The sequence below is a fragment of the Phocoena phocoena genome, chromosome 2 (assembly GCF_963924675.1).
Source record: "Phocoena phocoena chromosome 2, mPhoPho1.1, whole genome shotgun sequence".
Taxonomy (NCBI): domain Eukaryota; kingdom Metazoa; phylum Chordata; class Mammalia; order Artiodactyla; family Phocoenidae; genus Phocoena; species Phocoena phocoena.
In genome coordinates, this window is record NC_089220.1 from 140,057,705 (window position 1) to 140,074,176 (window position 16,472).

The 16,472-nt window shown below is 41.4% G+C and overlaps 1 protein-coding gene across 1 annotated transcript in view; it reads right to left on the reverse strand.

Annotated features, from left to right (window-relative positions):
- Positions 1-4,436: 4,436 nt before the first annotated feature.
- Positions 4,437-16,472, reverse strand: part of IQGAP1 (IQ motif containing GTPase activating protein 1) — a 100,256-nt gene continuing 88,220 nt past the window's right edge. Inside the window, exons 34-38 of the mRNA XM_065872052.1 lie at positions 13,797-14,009; positions 12,525-12,691; positions 10,538-10,660; positions 6,728-6,836; positions 4,437-4,550 (exon numbers count right to left, since the gene is read on the reverse strand). Coding sequence (XP_065728124.1) covers positions 4,437-4,550; positions 6,728-6,836; positions 10,538-10,660; positions 12,525-12,691; positions 13,797-14,009 — 726 coding nt within the window. The remainder of the gene's footprint in view (positions 4,551-6,727; positions 6,837-10,537; positions 10,661-12,524; positions 12,692-13,796; positions 14,010-16,472) is intronic.

Sequence of the window (16,472 nt, forward strand, 5' to 3'; positions counted from 1 at the left end):
TCACTGTTGTGGCCTCTCCCGTTGCGGAGCACAGGCTCCGGACGCGCAGGCCCAGCGGCCATGGCTCACAGGCCCAGCCGCTCCGCGGCATGTGGGATCATCCCGGACCGGGGCAGGAACCCGCGTCCCCCGCATCGGCAGGCGGACTCTCAACCACTGCGCCACCAGGGAAGCCCCACATTTTTTTATTACACATAATGACAGGATGGTCAAAAGTAAGACTTAATACCGCCAAAAAAAAAAAGACTTAAGCTTAAAAATATTACATTAGAATAAAATTCTGAGGGAAGTGGAATAGACACTTTTTTTTGTTTTTGTTTTTTGTGGTATGCGGGCCTCTCACTGCTGTGGCCTCTCCCGCTGTGGAGCACAGGCTCCGGACGCGCAGGCTCAGCGGCCATGGCTCACGGGCCTAGCCGCTCCGTGGCACGTGGGATCCTCCCGGACCGGGGCATGAACCCGTGTCCCCTGCATCGGCAGACGGACTCTCAACCACTGCACCACGAGGGAAACCCTAGACACATGAGTTTTAAAGAGAAAAAAAGATGTCAAGTTTCCAACTGACGAAGGGCTTTGTTCATGTGCCTTTTAAAATAGGGGGTTCCATTGAAGTGTTCTACTGAGGAGTTTCCTTCTCATACACAGTGGGGTGCTATCTTCAATTAATAATAACACACAAGTATTAAAATATAAAATAGGGGGTTCCATTGGATACCTTTAAGAGCGAGGTAATTTTTACCTGGAAATTCACAATGTTGGCAATTACACACTACACAATTTAAACAAAAAATTTGGATGCCAAATTTAAAATGTGTGGAGGGGTGTACTCTTCTCAGATTCTCTTTGGTTTACACAGGTTTACAAGGTGTCTGCAGCACCGCTGAGGCACCCCAGCTCCTTTCTGCGAGGCCTCACGGTGGCCACTCTCTTCGAGCATCACCCCAGGTGCTATCCACCTTCCTCCTCTTATTTTCCTCTCGTCCTGGTCTCCTTACTTAACATTATACTTAATAAGCACCTTCCTAACTCCCTCTATTTCTTTGCAGGACAATGTAGAGCATGTTGTTAACGTGTATTTCAGGTTTCAGTAACACATGTACTCGATAGCATCTCCCCATTTCGGAATGAGGAAATAGGCTCCGAAGGGGTAACTTCCAGAAGGGCCCACTGCCAGGAAAGCCCAGGTTCTTACCACGTCACTCTTCCTCAGAGGCCTGTGGGATCTCCAGCCATGCACACAAACCATCACCTCCAATTTTGCACTTATGTTTACTTTAGAATTATTCCGTTTCCCCCCCTTGTTTCATATTGTCACTGATTTTCCAATATAGTCTGGCCACAATTTAAAAACACAACAGGATGGGACTTCCCTGGTGGCGCAGTGATTAAGAATCCACCTCCCAATGCAGGAGACATGGGTTTGATCCCTGGTCTGGGAAGATCCCACATGCCGCGGAGCAACTAGGCCCACGCACCACAACTACTGAGCCTGCGCTCTACAGCCCGCGAGCCACAGCTACGGAAGCCCGTGCACCTGGAGCCCATGCTCCGCAACAAGAGAAGCCCCTGCTCGCTGCAACTAGAGAAAGCCCACGCGTAGCAACGAAGACCCAACTCAGCCAAAAAAAAATAAAAACAAAACAAAAACACAACAGGATGCTTCCATATGAATTTGTATGCTAAGTAAGGGTGCCCCCCGGGGCCGTACTTAAAAGGAAACCATTTTTCCTCCCTTTTGCTGCTGTTTACTTTTTCCATATCCAACTTCCCCTAGTCTTTTCTGGTGACTTGTATGTAACACAGAAGTCCCCTGAGGGACACACTATGTATGACCTAGGGTGCCACTGTCATAAAACATTTAATGCTGCTGTAATTTGAAACTTCCAGCCATTAGCTGACATTGAAGTGTCCACCAATAATGATTAAAAACAATTTTGGATTATTAAAAAAAAAACTAAGTGACATTATGTTAGTTCTCCACCTCCCCCACCCCACCCCAGTTCTTTTTATGTGAGGGCTACTTCAAGCATTTTACATTTAAGAAGGCTAAACTCACGAGTTAAAAATTGCTTTGAGATAGCTGACTTGCGTTTGTTCGTTCAAAAAGACTATGAAGGGGTTGTTTTTGTTGTGGTTTTCAATTATTAAATCTCACTCTAGTTAACACTGTTTTGCAGGAACTGCTAACAATGACACTGAGAAAAAGAAACACAAAAACGAACAAATGGCCTTTTATTTCATACAAAGATACAAAGGCAATTGTGTGCAGCAACAACCTGATGGGCAGTCCAAATTCTTGAGGGAGGAAATTCATGGTAAATGTCACGATGGCTGGTTGAAGAGAACGTCAAAGAAGGAGAGAGCTGAGACAGAGATTGCTATAGCTAATAAATTAAAATTAATAAGAGCTACAAGGTTTCAATGCCATGACTTGAGCTCGTCTGGGCATCCTCAACGCTGTTAACACGGTTAATTCTACATAGTTGCCATCAAACTTCTTGAAGTGTATTTTGTGCTATTTTGCATTAGAAGTTGTGTCAAGGGAACTATATCCTTACAAATAATTGAAACATCATATTTTGTTAAAGGAGTTGTGAACTTTGCTCATTGTCTGTCATGGATGTGGCCTTTGGGGCATGACATGCATTTGGGATGAGTATCATCTTTTAAGGTAAAAGGGTTGACAATTTGGTTGGTCCCAGTTTTTGAGGCAATGCTACTTATATAACATCTTCTTTCAATCTGAGGAAAATATTTACTAAAAAATTGTCTTCCAAAATACAACAAAAAACAAGGTCAAGGTAGTGGAGACTCCTTCCGTGGCACTCCACACCTCACCTCTTCACCTGCCTGTGGGCTGCCTGGAGTGTGTAGACTCCTACAACTATTACATTTGCACCCGTGGACCTGACTGAGTAAACAGTCCGTCATGAAATCCACATTTCCAACACTTACATTTGTAATTGGGACACATCACATGATTTGTTATTAATGAAACAGTTTATTGGCTTTAAATATACATCAGTAAATTTTTAAATGTTAGTTTATGTTTTACGATAGAAGAATACTGAACCAAAACATCAGAGAAAACAGAGGCTCAGTAGCATGATTTCAATATATTTTCCTGAATAAAAAGATGTTTTTTAAAAGCATATGACTTAATCTAAGAAGGAAAGCTTCTTAAGCTCAATGTTTAGAATTGGATTGTTTGTGATTAAATTAAAAAACCGGAGTTCATAAAATAAAGGCACAGTGTGGGCAGCAAGAGAAAAGAAAAAGAAATAGGGAAAAATAGATTTTAATATCAAGTATAACATCAGTTGGCTGGTTTTGTTTGTTTTTGTTTCAGTCTATTTAAGGCAAGATTATCTCTCTGCAACCCTGCAGATAAATCCTAGTGTTTTTAGCTATAAGAAAGTTTTTAAGAGTTCAGATATACAGATAAGCCAATTAAAAAAAAACCTTTTCTTACAGTATTCTAAAGGCTTTTGAAGCATTATATAAATCTTGAAAATTCCTATCACCCACATTTTAAGAAATAAATCTACACTTTAATAAGACACTCTTAAGATATAAAACAGTTTTGAAAACAATTACATTCTACGCTAGGGCTTACCCATTCCTTTGCCACAGGGACAGAGTGGACTGTCTGTCTGAATCTAGTCAATCTCTGCACTAACACAAATGAGCAGGCGCTCAGACCATTCCGAATTTACCTAAATAGCTTAATTTTATCAGTGGGACTCTCCCATCCACTGAGGAGAGAGTTACACTAACAGAACTGCCCAAATTTAATGGTGAAACTTAAAAACAATATCCCCCTCTTTCTAGAAATGCTTCCTTTGAACACAGAACAGTGACTTCTATTAGCTCCCGCCCATAAAGGAAAACAGAATGGAAGAGAACCAATGACTCCCCGTATCCTTCCATTCTACGGATGAGACAGAAATATAAGGAACTTTATTTTTAAATGACAACCTAATAACTATGGATAACCTGACATTTTAATTATGTGTCTTATATGTATGTATGTTACCGGTGCTAATGGCTTCCACTTCTAAATAACAAGAATTCAAATCCCACCATCCCTATTGCTAATTGAAACAAACACGAAAGCTTACAATATAGTAATGCAACCTCTAAGACTGTAACAACATGAGAGATTTCAGGGGAGTTCTCACTCTTTCTTAAAGGACAGAAGAAAATGCAGGAATAAGAAGGGTCAGACTAAGCTTGAAATACAATTTCCCTACGAACAAGGGGCAACAAATGTCCCATTGAGCAGGAGGGGTTAAACACGTGGCACTGGGGGTGTATCAGATTGAGGCAATGGTGTGGGCTGGGTGTTTGCTTCCTATGAGTAGAGGAACACCCCTAGAAAGGCAGCCGAGAGGCACTTCTTTCTTCATCCTTCTGGGCTGGCAGCAAATGATCAATTACTTCCCGTAGAACTTTTTGTTGAGAAGGAAGATCAGGAGGTTGACATTTACCTTCGCTCTATCAAATAATTTCATGACTGCCACGCCTTCATACTGTAGCTGTAGCAGGTCCTGTTCAAAAAAACATTCTGACAGTTAATCAGGTCTGTGGAACAAGAAAAGGAAGGACACAATGTAGGGAGGGATCCAGAAGGAATGAGGCATGCCTTGTGTGCCAGGTATGAACTGGGGTGAGAAAGAAGTCCCCAACTATGGAACTGCCTGCCCGCAGCCTAGTTCGTCTAAGTGATGTGTCACCTGGAGAAGGTGATGGCATTTCAATCCGTGACGAAATATACTAACAACTGAAAACAAGATAAGGCCAGTAATGTCTCAACACTATCTACTAGAGTCTTAATTTCTATTTCAAATGACAAAGTTTTTATACCCTGAACACAAGGGGAAAGAGAGGACTAAATGTTTTTTATGTGTTTACTATGTGTTCCACAACGTAGAAGCACGTTAGATAGTGTCTTTTTAAGTCCTGTCAAAAATCCTATCAGGTATGATTATCTCAAATTTAAAGATGAGGCTTCTGAGGCTCAGAGATGTTAAATGACCTGCCCGACAGTACAGAGCTGGAGGTGGTGAATCTGGATCTGACTGCAAAGCCCCTGCTTTCCCCACTACCCTCCACTGTCCAGAACAAATTGAGGAAATCTGAGTGGTTGCACCCCTAAACTTTGGAAGAGTGGTGATGACAAAGCAAAAGTCAAAGGGCTTGAAGGGATCCCGAAAGTTCAACCAATTCATCTTTTGGAAAAATCTTAGCAGTTCTATGAGGAAGAGGACCCTGGTGCATCACCCACACCTAACATAATACCTTGCACCTGGCAGTCATTCTGCACTTAACGAATTTGTGCATGGAGGAATACACTACCTGAGGCAGACTGGGCAGCCTACATGAACTTGGAGAAACTGAAGGAATAATAGGATCTTTTCTGTGTAAGGGCTTGAGTTAGCTATGTGCATCACAAAATCATTTCACATCGGTACAGTTAACGTGTTTTGAGGGTCTACTGGTCACTAAGAAGGAAACAAAGACATACTACCTGTCCTTAAGGAGTCTGAAGTTTGGAAGTTAAGAGGAAAATAAGTCAATGCCTGTGGTGAACAGGGGTTGTCTCTACAGGTTATGGAAGTGAAGGAGAAAAAAACTGTGGCTTTGCTGGCGGGGCAAGCTTTAGGGGTTGTAACAACGTGAAAGTCCTCAATAAATGATGGAAGAATAAGGGGTTGGGAGGGAGAGCCCCCATTTAAGGGAGATCACTGTGTGCAAGAGCCGAAATGTACGTTCAGAGAAAGGCCCTGCCCAGCTTCACGGAGTGCAGCCCTGTGTGGGTACCAACGATGAAGCACTGTGTTCACAAAACTAACAGAGGCTGGACATTACCTAGGAATCCTTCTGATGCCCTGACACTGTTCAATGCAATAAAAAGACAGAGATTTCAAAATAAAAATTAGGGATAGTTATGTTACAAAATGATTCACTGCAGAATTCTTTTTGAATTTAAAATGGGATTCGGACGAATTCCCTGGTGGTCCAGTGTTTAAGACTCCGTGCTTTAACTGCCAAGGGCCTGGGTTTGATCCCTGGTTGGGGAACTAAGATCCCACAAGCCATGCGGCATGGCAAGAAAAAAAATATCATATTGCATAATAGTTTCAGATTGGAAATCCAGGTCCATCATTTCTTTTTTCATTCTGATGTAGCTCACGCTGTTGTTTGTTATTTGGTCTGTGATCCCTATTTAGTCAAATTCCAGTAAAAAGTTGTTTTCTCTTAAAAAAAAAAAATCCTCAAAAAATATATAAATATATAAAATGGGATTCAGTTTTACAAAGATGCAATTTACACACACCTTGTCAGAAGTACACCTTTAAGCCCCTATATCAAACCAAAATGAGAGGGGAAAAAAAATATAAAAGATTTCAAGCTACTGAGAAGGTTTATAATTTTGTACTGTCAAGATATGTACCTAAGCATTTTGTTCAAGCCCGAGGTATAAGCTCAATTTAGTGGCAACCTTAAGAGTAAGCTTCAGATATGCTTTCTGAAGATTTATACATCTGCAAAAGCTCTCCAGCCTGTACCACTCAAATCAGACACACAAAACTCCTCAGCTCACTCACTGCTGACTGTGGGCAGCTTTCCCCACATGGGTCTCCTTTTCAGCCATTCTCCTACCTTGACAAGAACACAACTACCTCACACCCAAAGTTTTCGGTTTTACCTGGTGCAAACCCACCTGATAATGTAACATAAACGTCTCCATCTGAACTCCCATGAATTTGGCTTTCACTTCGAAGTCTCCAACTTCTTCTGTTGGACTGATTTCAAAGATAACATTTTTAAACCTGTTGAAACACAACATCGTAAGGGTATGAGTTCCGTGTTCTCATGTAAAAATATTCTGTGAAATGCAGAAAGGAGATGAATAAAGTCTTCAAGAGTGAAAAGGCATACAAAATAAAGGTGCAAAGTACTTCTGCAGGTGAAGCAGTGTGGGATTGCTACTCTAAGTACCATCTACTTTGGGATCTGGAGAGAAGGGTGGCAGCCTCTCCTGGCAGCATTTGCTTTCCACTGGAAGAGGAACCACTGAGGAAGGCCACAAATGGCCTCTGAAGGGATGATGTCAGGAATCCTGTTGGCCTTCCATGTGGCCACTGCTGAAACCTAATGATAAAAGGAGAATCAAGAGGAAATTGGGGGCTTCCCTGGTGGTGCAGTGGTTAAGAATCCACTTGCAGGGGACACGGGTTCGAGCCCTGGTCTGGGAAGATCCCACATGTCGTGGAGCAACTAAGCCCGTGCACCACAACTACTGAGCCTGTGTGCCACAACTACTGAAGCCCGCTCACCTAGAGCCCGTGCTCCACAACAAGAGAAGCCACTGCAATGAGAAGCCCGTGCACCGCAATGAAGAGTAGCCCTGCTTGCCACAACTAGAGAAAGCCCACGCGCACAGCAACAAAGACCCAATGCAGCCAAAAAAAAAAAAAAAAAAAAGTAAATAAATGAGAGAACTAATTATGTTCTGCAAGTAAAATGTTTAAAGAAATAAAGAGGATATCGGGCTAGAAAGAGGAGGAAAAGATGCATGTTTGAATCCATGCATGTCTGAGGACTGGAAGAGGTAAGTAAGCAAAAGGCGGGGCAGCGGGGGATGGAGTGGGGATGGTCAGAATGAAAAGAACCAAGAGAGGAGGTTTTCTGAAAGGAGTAGGTGCTACAGATATAAACATACCGAGTACCATCAAATATAAACTACTATTACTGAAAATATTTAGGGTATCACTCACTCTGGACACCTTACATGCCCAGAAGTTTTAATGCACCAGAAGGTGGGAGTATGCTGTTCCCCAGGTGATCAAAGTGTGTCACCCCAGATTTCCAGAACTCAACTACAGAGCAAACTGATCTATTGTGAACAGCGCCGAGAACCATGAAGGATGCAAGAGGGCCACTAAGAAGCTAAGAAGCTAAACGAGAGGTTACAAAATCCATGTACTAAAACACATGCCTTTTACTCAATAGGAGACCCTTTATAAAGATGTTTATTTTACGTGATAAATAATTTTATTTTAACTGGTTTGGTTTGTCATCTGTTTCCTAAGCCCATGGTAGCAAATTAAAAAGAAGAGTCAAATAACAGTAGGCACTTGAACAGTAGTGGCAAATAATGACAAAAAAGAAGGGAGGAGATAATAAATTATAAAACAGATTTGAAAAATGGCATAAAGTGGTCAACTAAAACAAAACCTCAGAAGACCAAGGTCCCCAATTGAAAAAATGATCAGAGAAACCATACATAATAAGCCCTGTTTAAACACACACACACAGGGACTTCCCTGGTGGTTCAGTGGTAAAGAATCTACCTTCCAATGCAGCGGATTCGATCCTTGGTCGGGGAACTAAGATCCCACATGCTGCAGGGCAACCAAGCCCGCGTGCCGCAAACTACAGAGCCCATGCACTCTAGAGCCCCTGCGCCACAACTAGGGAAAGAAAACCCGCATGCCACTGCTAGGGAGAAGCCCCCACGCTGCAACTAGAGACAAGCCCTCGCGCCACAACGAAGAGCCCACACGCAGCAACGCAAGATCCCGGGTGCCACAACTAAGACCCAACACAGCCAAAAATAAATAAAATAAATATTAAAAAACAAATAAACACACACTAAAAAACTCAACCAGAATTCTAAAAAGTGCAAAATGCTACCTTTTTATCTATTAAGTCAAAAATATCAAAAACTGTTTTATTACTCAATGATGGCAAAGAAGTAGTGAGGTAAGTAAGCACTTTCATACACATTTTAGACACTGCTAGAAAATACTTTGCAATATATATGAATTAAAAAATTTTTTCAACTGCTATGGAAAACAGTATGGCAGTTCCTTAAAAAATTAAAAATAGAATTATCATATGATCCAGCAATCCCACTTCTGGGTATACATCAGAAAGAACTGAAAGCAGGGTCTCAAAGAGGTATTTACACTTCCATGTTCATTGTAACATTATTCATAATAGCAGAAAGTGGAAGGAGCCCAAATGTCCATCAATGGATGAATGAATAAGCAAAATGTAGTACACGTACACAGTGGAAAACTATTCAGCCTTGAAAAGGAAGGAAATCTGTCACAGGGTACAACATGCATGAACCCTGAGGACATCATGCTAAGTGAAGGAAGCCAGACACAGAAAGACAAGTATTGTATGATCCCACTTATATGAAGCACCTAGGGAGTCAAATTCATAGAAACAGAGAGGAGAATGCTGGTTGCCCGGGGCTGGGGGGGAAGGGGAAATGGGGAGTTGTTATTTAATGGGTATAGTTTCAGTTTTATAAGATGAAAAGGTTCTGGATTGCACAACAATGTGAATATGCTTAACACTACTGAACTGTACAATTAAAAAATAGTTAAGATGGTAAATTTTATGTTTTGTGTTTTTTACAATAAAAAATATTTTTATACTCTGACCAAAAATTACATTTTTAGGCATCTATGATACAAAAAAAATAATAATAATCTGAGGTAGAATCAAAGATGTACATATAAAGGTGTTATCACATGTGTAATAATGTAAAAAGTAAAATCAACTTAAAATGTTCTACAACAGGTAAATGGCTAAATTAAAACTACAATATGGAATATTATGTGGTCATTAAAAAGGATACCTTCAAACTATGTGAAAAATGCTCACAATGTTATGAGGAAAAAGCTGGATACATGACTATAAACAGTATCATCCCAATTTATGTTAAAAAAAAATAGGAAGGTAAGTAAGTAATCATAGATAACCTTTATGTGAATAGAGGCACAGAAGAAAATATACTAAAATGATATCAGTGGCTATCTTTGGCTTGTTGGATTATAGGTGCTTTTTCTTTTTCTTTATGCTTTACCACATTTTCAAAGTTCAACAGTGAATACATATTATTTTAGAATCAGAAAAATATAAAAGATTTTTGAAGCAAAATTAAAAAAAAAATTTAAACAGACACAGTAACAGAAAGCTCAGCTGCCTGAGATCACAGGGTTGACTGAGCAGGTACTCAATAAAATGCTTGTTAATGGCAGCTGGGCCAGGACCTGAGGGAGGATGGTCAGGTCAGGTCAGGTCCATGAACCACATGTAAAGCAAGCTGGTGCTTCCCAGAAAAGAAGATGAGGGTAAGCCCCTGGTTCATGCCTCAAGTGGAATAAAGTACACTCCTCTTCTTGTTATTCTTTATTTATCCTTGGTTTGGGCACAGAAAAAAAGAAAAATGGAAGGAATGGCTTCCTGCTTTAAAGAGGAAAAGTAGGATGTCCTGAGACAAATGTTCCACAAACAAGGAAAAGAAATACCTCTCTTCTATGACAGGCAAATTAACTCTGAGTATTAGGCCAAATTCTGTACATAATTAATTGCTTATTTTAATTAATCAACTATAAACACATATAAAATATAAAAATGATTATCCAGATAAGAGAAATAAAGTCAATAAGATAAAGATATGACAAATAAAAAAAATCAACATATAAAACAAAGTTAAAAAGCAAATACTCACTGATTCACTTGCAGGTCCTCAATTTCCAGAAGAACTCCTTTTTCATGTAGTCTTGCTGCCGTGTATTTTAGAGAAATCTTTTTGCTTTTCTTTCCTTTCATTTCCCTAGGCTTTTTGGAGACCCTGTAAAAATCACATTATGTCATTTTCTATAGGTAACTATCTACTATGAATCTTTGTTGGTAACTCAAGGATATGAGGTCAGAAAACAAACTTCCCATACACAAGCATAAGTAACAAACCAATTCTAAAATGGCAAATAAATGCTAGGATTCGCCTAAGCAATATCTCTGCAAAACAGGGAAACATTACTAAATTGCTTTTGCCTTTGATTTAAATTATACATTTGAGAACACACGATGAATTTGACAGTGTCTGAATCCTTCTACGTCCCTCTCAGAACCTAAGCACCTAAAGTAAGTGTGAGGGCTTCTAATGCCAGCCTGAGGGAACTGTACTGAACCCCAAGGGAGTCACTCTAAGCCCCTTGGCTGTGCAGAGAAAAAATAAAAATATTTTAGAATACGAAATTTTTAAAAGCATTTAAGCCAGCATAGCAATTACAGAGGAAAGGGCGCAAGGAAAAAGAAACAGATGTCAGAAGGTTGTTGGGATAATCAAGGCGAGAAATGGTAAGAAGAGTAAGCAAAGGAAGAATACAGATGAATGAGAATGGTATCTGGGACTCTCAAGGGAAGGGTCTCAAGAACTGGGGCAGAAAAGCTGGTAGTTGTGTAAAAGGTAATAAATCCTTATGGCTGGCAACTGAAATATCTATCAAAATCACAACTGCACAAAAATCTTAACCCAGCAATTACATTTCTAGAAATCTGTCTTCAAAAACATGCCTACAGGGGCTTCCCTGGTGGTGCAGTGGTTGAGAGTCCGCCTGCCGATGCAGGGGACACGGGTTCGTGCCCCGGTCCGGGAGGATCCCACATGCCGCAGAGCGGCTGGGTCCGTGGGCCATGGCCGCTGGGCCTGCGCGTCCGGAGCCTGTGCTCCGCAACGGGAGAGGCCACAACAGTGAGAGGCCCGCGTACCGCAAAAAAAAAAGGAACCAGGGATGCTTGGAGAAATAGCTAATTCCAAGCCCAGGGAGGGAAAAGCACAAATTGAACCAGAAACATCTTGTGCCACAAAGTCAAGAAGTACCCAAAGAATGATGGGGACATTTCAAAAGGACACAGGCACCAACTCTGCAAGATGGGTTAGGTGGACCTGATTTTTACCACTTCACAACAGCCCTGTCTCACTCCATGAAGCCTTCAGGGAGGGAGAGGAAAAGCACAGACACAAGAGTAAGCAAGCTATAGAGAGGGGAAGCTGATGTGGCAAAATGTTAAGTACAAGTGAATCTAGGTGAAAGGTATATGGGTGTTCATTGTTCTATTCACTGAAACTTTCTGGGGTTTCAAAATTCTCAAAATGAAAAGTGTGGGGTAAATAATAAACTAACCCTTCTAATAAGCAGAACCTGTGCTTAATCACTTCACCTCTCTGGATTTTCAATTTCCCTCCCTATAAAATGGGCAGGCTGAATGGTTTGTGGCCAGCAACAAGGAGGCTGCATCAGATCTTCCTTGGCAGCTGAAAAAAAATCAAGGTCTGGGAGCCTGTGTCCAGGAGGTGTAGAGGCCAGGGAATCGAATTGTTTATGATGTTCCTTAAGTGATTTTTGAGGCCCAACCTGGTTTGGGGGCCACTAAATGATCCCTTTCCCAGATTCTTTAATTTCTAGAGCCAAGAAGATATTTTGGAACACAGGATGCTTAGAAATCGGCATCCTTGAAATCCTCCACACATTATTTATTTACATCATACCATAACAAATGGGACTAGGAAATTACACAAACAATTAGAAGAAAAATAAAGGACTATTGCAATAAATAGATCCAGTGTGTTGTAAATAAAATTTTCCTATGTCACTTCAGTTGCCTCTACTTCTTTTTCCCCTGACATTGACTCTTCAAAATAAAATACTCACTTGCCCTTGCTGGCTAAGTTATCCAAGCAGGTTTTGATGTAGCTTTTATAGTAGTCCACCTGCTCTCCATAAAAGGTGGCCTTAGAGTTCAGAGCAGCGTACGTCTGCTGCAGTTTCACCAGTTCAGCCTTTCTCCTCTGTCGGTATCTCCGCTGATTCCGAATATCCTGAGACATAATTATTAAAATTACAAAAATAATATCGTGTGCTTCTTGAATCATTAACACTAGAACCCAGCAGCGCTTAACTTTGCCTTGCTTGACCACACATTTTTAATAGACAGCAATTCTTTTTTTCTTACTCATCTCGAAATTTTTTAAAGATTTTTGCCCATATATCTGGAGAAAACCATAATTCAAAAAGACACGTGCACCCCAATGTTCACTGCAGCACCATCTACAATAGACAGGACATGGAAGCAACCCAGATGTCCATCAACAGAGGAATGGATAAAAAGATGTGGCACATATATACAATGGAACACCACTCACCCATAAAAAAGAACGAAATAATGCCACCTGCAGCAACATGGATGGACTTAGAGACCATCATACTAAGTGAAGTAAGTCAGACATAGAAAAGCAAACATCATATGATATCGCTTATATGTGGAATCTAAAAATGTTAGCAATTTTATGTTCAAAAATTAACAAAGAAATTCAGATCTCATCAATTTTTTTCCCCCTTTCTATTTAATGAGGCAGGGAAATGTGTTACTTTTACAGACCTCCACATTCTCATAATTGATTTGCAAAGCTGGTTTAAACCTCTTAAATATGTTGTCAGGAGAGGGAGAAAAAGATAACTTTAATATCAATTACCAAGCTTGCAGTTGTGCATGGTGTGATTTTAGGGCGACAGCAGAGAATGCCTAAACTTCTCAGCCTGCGCCAGAGCCCCTTACTTGAGAAGATTCACACAAATCAAGGATTTGATGATCAACTTGATGTTAATTTATATTTCACAGTAATCATTAAAAAGATCTGGAGGAATTCTTTAAGGCCAAAGACAAACTGAGACATAGGAAGCTCTAATTAAGGTTTTCTCCCTACTAATTTAATTTAGGCCATGGAGTAAGCCATCGAAGGGCAGGCTAGGACCTCATATTGGAAGAGTCAGAAACGATTCCCCAGAGGAGAGGACTCTAATCTCCTCTCCTGAAGGTACATTGAACTGAAGGTACGTTGTCACCGGAACAGCTACTGTCTCCTCACAAGCCTCTGAGACAGCTTTAAACGTGGCCAGGCCATCACTGTCCCCCAAATGCCGTACCCTGGCAATGTCGTTGATCAGTTCCTGGTATCTGTTCTTTGGGTCCACGGTGCCAAGCTCTGTTAGCTTCTTCAAGCCTGACTGGATCTTCTCCTTCTTCTCCTGAAGAGTGAGGTTGCTGTCTTCCTTTGCAGATTTTGACTTTTTCATCTTGTCAGGAGTTTTGGCGTCACGGATAGCACGTCTCTGCATGGCCCTCTGGTGTTCTGCTTCCTACAGTAAGAAAAAGAAGTTCGTGGCAAGGTCTCCACACTGAACCACACTTGAATTTATAAAGCTCTCAAACTCTATTCTGGGGGACTTCCCTGGTGGCGCAGTGGATAAGACGCCGTGCTCCCAATGCAGGGGGCCTGGGTTCGATCCCTGGTCAGGGAACTAGACCCCATGTGCATGCCGCAACTAGGAGTTCACATGCCATAACTGTCTGACTCCAGTTTATGCATGCAGCAAAGGAGCCTGCATGCCACAACTAAGGAGCCCGCCTGCCACAACTAAGACCCGACACAAGCAAGCAAATAAATAAATAAATATTTAAAACAAACAAACAACTCTATTCCGGAAATAGAGGGGAACAAACTTACCCCCACCCCCGACAACTGACAAAGAAACTGCATGAAGCAGAGGCAGCTCTCTTTTCATCTAGAAGAGAAACATCTATGAAGTCAGATGTTGGCTTCTTAGGGCTTCTTTCCTGGACAGGAGATTGGACTCCACTGGGTACAAAACCCCTCGTTTTTTCCCTATCACACTGGGGACATGGAAATCATTTAATTTTATTTGAAGCCCGGCTTGAGGAACGTTATAACCACACCAATGCAACACCAGTGGTCAGTAAATTCTTGCTCATCCTTTTTGCTACCTCGTCCCAGCTGAATCACGCTCAAGCCTTCCCTCTTTCAAACATGCTGCAAACGCCAGTAAAGAGACCCTTCTCATATCTGCTCTGTCTCCTAGTCACCAACCAACGTTTGTCTGTTATGTTCCCACACAACAAACGATCCACACTTGCTGTTGCAGTCTTTCAGCACTTTCCTCGCAGTCTGGCTTCTCTCACCAATTCTCGTTACCATTCCGCCCATCCCCAATCCAGTGCCTTTTCTTAGTTGTTGCCTTGATCATCTTCTCTGCACTTTTTCCTTGCCCTAAGCATGCGCTGGTACCTCCAAGTGTCCCATGGTCATTTCTTTGTAAATGTTCTCTCTCAAAACTTCAATGATCACCTCTATGCTGATAGATCCCAGCATATGGCTAAGGCTCTGGTACCATATTTTGAACTGTTTTTTACTAGGGATGTTTACATTTGGAAAGGTTTGTAGTTCAGACTTGTAATTTTTCCCGAACTGGTGCAATTCCTTTCCCAACATTCCCTTTTCTTCTAATGTCAAAACTACTCTTCATCAGATAAACTGGAGTCAGACAGAACCTGATTCAAGTTTGGTTCTGCCACTACAAGTGAATGATCTTGGGTGAGTTATTTAACCTCTAGGGGTCTTAGTTTTGTCATCTGTGAAAGGAGGATGAAAAGACTCACCTCATAGGGATAGTGCAAGGATTACAGGAAAGAACACAGGTGAAAGCACCAAACTAATAGCAGATTCTCAGTAAAGACCAGTTCCTTCTTCCCTACTTCAAACTTCCTTCCAAGTTAAACCAGTTGCCGTTACTGGTTATGCCTCTTTTCCTGCCCATCACACACAACTAATGAGTAATTAGTCATAGCATCTAATAGCTGACAATTCATTTAAAACTGGTTTTCAAATAGTCCTCCCTGCAGCCTTAAGGGTTTCCCAGGGATGCCACGAGTCCTGGAGGGTGGGCTTCCAAGGGCCCATCCCTGGGGCTGCCAGAGTAGCTCCAATTTTACCTCTTTTATATGTTGGGCTTCCAAATACATTGTTACTTAATGAAAAGGATTCCCATGCTCAAAAAATTGAAAATGAATGACTTACTTTTCTCATTTTATAAACATGAAACAGAAGGCTTAAACATGACCCATCCGTCCCTCCCCACTGCCGTGCCACCCCTCACCCAATTGGACCTGGAACCCTGTCACACACACAGGTGACTCAACTACCATCTGCTCTGACAGCACTGCAAAATTAATCAATATCAAATGGTCCCAAAGGTTACAAAGGCCCTATACTCCTATCTCTCTGGTGCAAAATTCCTAAGTTTTGGGTTCTACATAATTTGTCCTCACGTTTAATTTCTCACTACTCACCCTCACCCACACCTTCATTCCAGATATGCAGGTTTGGTCACATCATGCTCTGCCCTCCCTTGTGCCTCTGTTCACGGGGACTCCCCGGTCTAGAACATCCCTCTTGTCGTACATGCATGTTCTTTGTAAGCTTGGTTCAAGTCCCATACCTCCCTGATGCTTTGCTCCTCACTGGACTCTTGCTTTAATTTCTAGCATTTTTAGGGCCAAAACCATAGTGAATTTTCAGTGGTTTTCTAACTGTTTCAGGGGCATATGTCACACGTCTCCAACTAAGTTCACGGAACTTAAGAGCCACATTCTATTCTTTTCTCCTATCTACCAAGGCACTTAACAAAATTCTAACTATATAGTATTCAATAAATTACTGGGCAGACTCACTGATTCTGCCTCAGGTTAAATTAAAGCACACACACAGACTGCATGTAAGTGCCAGTGAGCTTTGTGCCCTAGAA